The sequence below is a fragment of the Eimeria mitis genome, genomic scaffold (assembly GCF_000499745.2).
Source record: "Eimeria mitis Houghton genomic scaffold, Emh_scaff2390, whole genome shotgun sequence".
In the NCBI taxonomy this organism is placed as follows: Eukaryota; Apicomplexa; class Conoidasida; order Eucoccidiorida; family Eimeriidae; genus Eimeria; species Eimeria mitis.
This window is the reverse complement of record NW_013570726.1, coordinates 5,016-8,010: the sequence shown is the minus strand read 5'-3', so window position 1 is coordinate 8,010 and position 2,995 is coordinate 5,016. Positions and strand designations below refer to the sequence as shown.

Below are 2,995 nucleotides of genomic sequence, written 5' to 3'. Positions count from 1 at the left end.
ATATATATATATATATATATATATATATATATATATATATATATATATATTATATATTATATATTTATTTATTTATTTATATATTGCCCCCCAGGGGCTGTACTATCTCCGTTTGTCTGTTCGTCTGTATAACGATTGGCTTTTAATACTTAACATAAAACAACCCCACCTAGCTAGCTAGCTAGCTAGCTAGCTAGCTAGCTAGAGAGCTGGCTAGCTAGCTAGCTAGATAAAGAAGCTAGCTAGCTAGACAGGTAGTTAGACGGGTAGTTGGCTAGCTAGCTAGCTAGCCAGGCAGCTAGCTAGCTAGCTAGCTAGCTAGGTAGCTAGCTAGCTAGCTAGGTAGCTAGCTAGCTAGCTAAAAAAAGGTGTAGTTCGTTGGCTAGCTGCCCAGCCGTTAGGGGCGCAGGTAGTGTAGAGCACCCCATCTAGCTAGCTAGCTAGCTAGCTAGCTAGCTAGTAGCTAGCTGATAGATAGCAACTACATAGTCCACAGCTAGCTGACAGCCACCAGATAAGTAACCGCCAGCTAGCTGATGGCTAGCTGGTAGCTAGCTGGTAGCTAGCTGCCTGCCCCCTGCAGCAGCTAGCTATTCCACGTATAGAAGCGAGTAGCTAGCCAGCCATCGAGGGTTTTGTTTTAGCTAGCTGAGCTAGCTAGCTAGCTAGCTAGCTAGCTGCGTTGTGGTGGCTAGCTGGCAGCTCCTAGTTAAACTTTCGGGGTCAGCTTCAGGTGTCTCCTCAGCTCCCTTCTCTGTCTCCTCCATATTCTTGCTGTCTCTCCAGCGGGCTAGCAGTGCCGCTAGCCCCCCCTGTGTCTCCTCGTTACCCTCTGGGGGCCCCCCTGGGGGCCCCCCTGGGGGCCCCCCTGGGGCCCCCTCCCCCTGGGGGGCCCCCAGGGGCCCCCCTGCAGCCGCTGCATCTACTGCATGCAGCAGTGTCTCCAGCCCCGTCAAGTACCCTTTTTCTATCTCCGCTGGGTACAACGTTGCATGCGCAAAGTCTATCATCTTCACCCGCACCACAGGGCCCCCCTCCCCCCCCCCTCCTCACATACCCCTATGGGGGGCCCCCCGAGGGGGCCCCCACTGTACCCTTCAGGGGGGCCCCCGAGGGGCCCCCCAGAGTACCCTCCTTCAGGGGGCCCCCCAGGGGGCCCCCCAGAGTACCCTCCTTCAGGGGGCCCCCCAGGGGGCCCCCGAGAGGCCTCTTCACGGGGCCCCCCAGGGGCCCCTTGAGGGGCCTCCCGAGGGGGACTTCCGTCGGCGGACTGCATAGGGGCCCCCTCAGGGGGCCCCCGGGGGCCCCCACCAAGGGGCCCCTGGGGGGCCCCACCAAGGGGCCCCTGGGGGGCCCCAGCAGGGGGCCCCTGGGGGCCCCCTCCAGGGTGCCCCCTATGGACTTGTTGTTGAGGGGCCCCCGTTGTGTCCCCTGGAGCTGAGCCGTTGTGTGGGGGGCCCCCTTGGGGGGCCCCCTGGGGGGCCCCCTGGGGGCCCCCCTGGGGGGCCCCCTGTGTGTGTGTGTGTTTGGTGCCTATGATGAAGAGGAGACTGCTGCAGTAGAGGTTAAGGATTTGTTGGTGCTGAAAGAGAAGAGACAGCTGCGAGAGAACAAGCCTGAGGTGCCTGTACACCTGAGCTGCATGTGTGGGGTGTTTATATATAAAGACCCTAAACAAATCAACGTAAGCAGAGAAGGTGTGGGGTCTATACACACCAGACGGGAGACGCGATCCCCCAGCATACTGCAGCAACTGTCCCCTCTCAACACCCCACACCCCACAAAAGGAGACACCTAGTGTCTCCGCCCCCCGCACCCGTGCATACACTGCAGCACGAGCCCGCTTACTGCTGCTCGCGTTGTCTCCATACAAACGAGTCCCTAAACAGCAACAGCAGCAGCAGCACCAGCAGCAGCAGCAGCAGCAGCAGCAGCGGCAGCAAACAGCAACACGTGCAACAGCAGCAGCAGCAGCAGCAGCAGCAAAAGCAGCAGCAGAAGATACAGCAACAGCAAACAATTAAACAACTATACAGTTATTAAACTGCAGCAGCAACAATAACAGCAGCAGCAGCAGCAGCAGCAGCAGCAGAAGCAGCAGCAGCAGCAGCAGCAGCAGCAGCAGCAGCAACATATAAATAGGATGCATGCAAGCAGCAGCACTCTGAACTAAAAAAATAATTTTTTAATATTTTTTTATATTTTTTTCTGTTTCTCTTTCTATATTTATTTATTTATATTTATATTTATTTATTTATTTATTTATATTTATTTATTTATTTATTTATTTATATTTATTTATATTTATTTATTTATTTTTATTTATTTTTTTTTATTATATACCTAGTTTTATATCTATGGCCATGGGCTGCTCTAGGCCCCCCAGAAGGTTCTCCATACACAAAACAACTGTCTCCTCTTCTGTCTCCTTTTTTATTTTTATATTTTTTTCTTTTTCTTTTTCTTTTTCTTTTTGTTTTTTATTTTCTTTATCCTTTTCTTTTGTCTCCTCTTTGTTTGTCTCCTTTTTATTTGTCTCCTTTTGTACTTTATTATTCTCTTCTGTCTCTTTTTCTGTCTCCTTTTCTCTTTCTGTCTCCTTTTCTCTTTCTGTCTCCTTTTTATCTGTCTCCTTTTTATTTGTTTCTTCTATCTCTGCTGTCTCCTTTTTATTTGTCTCCTTTTTATTTGTCTCCTTTTTATCTGTCTCCTTTTTATTTGTCTCCTTTTCTAGCTGCCTATACACCCCAAATAGAGAAGGAAGAAAACAAAGAAAAGAAGCAGCAACACAACTGTCTCTATCTATATCTCTTTCTCTGTCTCCTTTTTCTTTTTCTCTGTCTCCTTTTTCTTTTTTTTCTTTTTCTTTCTCTCTGTCTCCTTTTTCTTTTTCTCTGTCTCCTTTTTCTCTGTCTCCTTTTTCTCTGTCTCCTTTTTCTCTGTCTCCTTTTTCTCTGTCTCCTTTTTCTTTTTTTTCTTTTTCTTTTTCTCTGTC

At 49.3% G+C, this 2,995-nt stretch overlaps 1 protein-coding gene across 1 annotated transcript in view; it reads right to left on the bottom strand.

The window, feature by feature from the left end:
- Window positions 1–2,335: 2,335 nt before the first annotated feature.
- EMH_0053080 (uncharacterized protein) overlaps window positions 2,336–2,995 on the bottom strand; it is a gene marked incomplete at both ends in the record, with an annotated part of 2,092 nt that continues 1,432 nt past the window's right edge. The window contains one exon of the mRNA XM_013496948.1: window positions 2,336–2,995. This exon is cut by the window's right edge and continues 905 nt beyond it. Within this exon, the coding sequence (XP_013352402.1) occupies window positions 2,336–2,995 (660 nt within the window).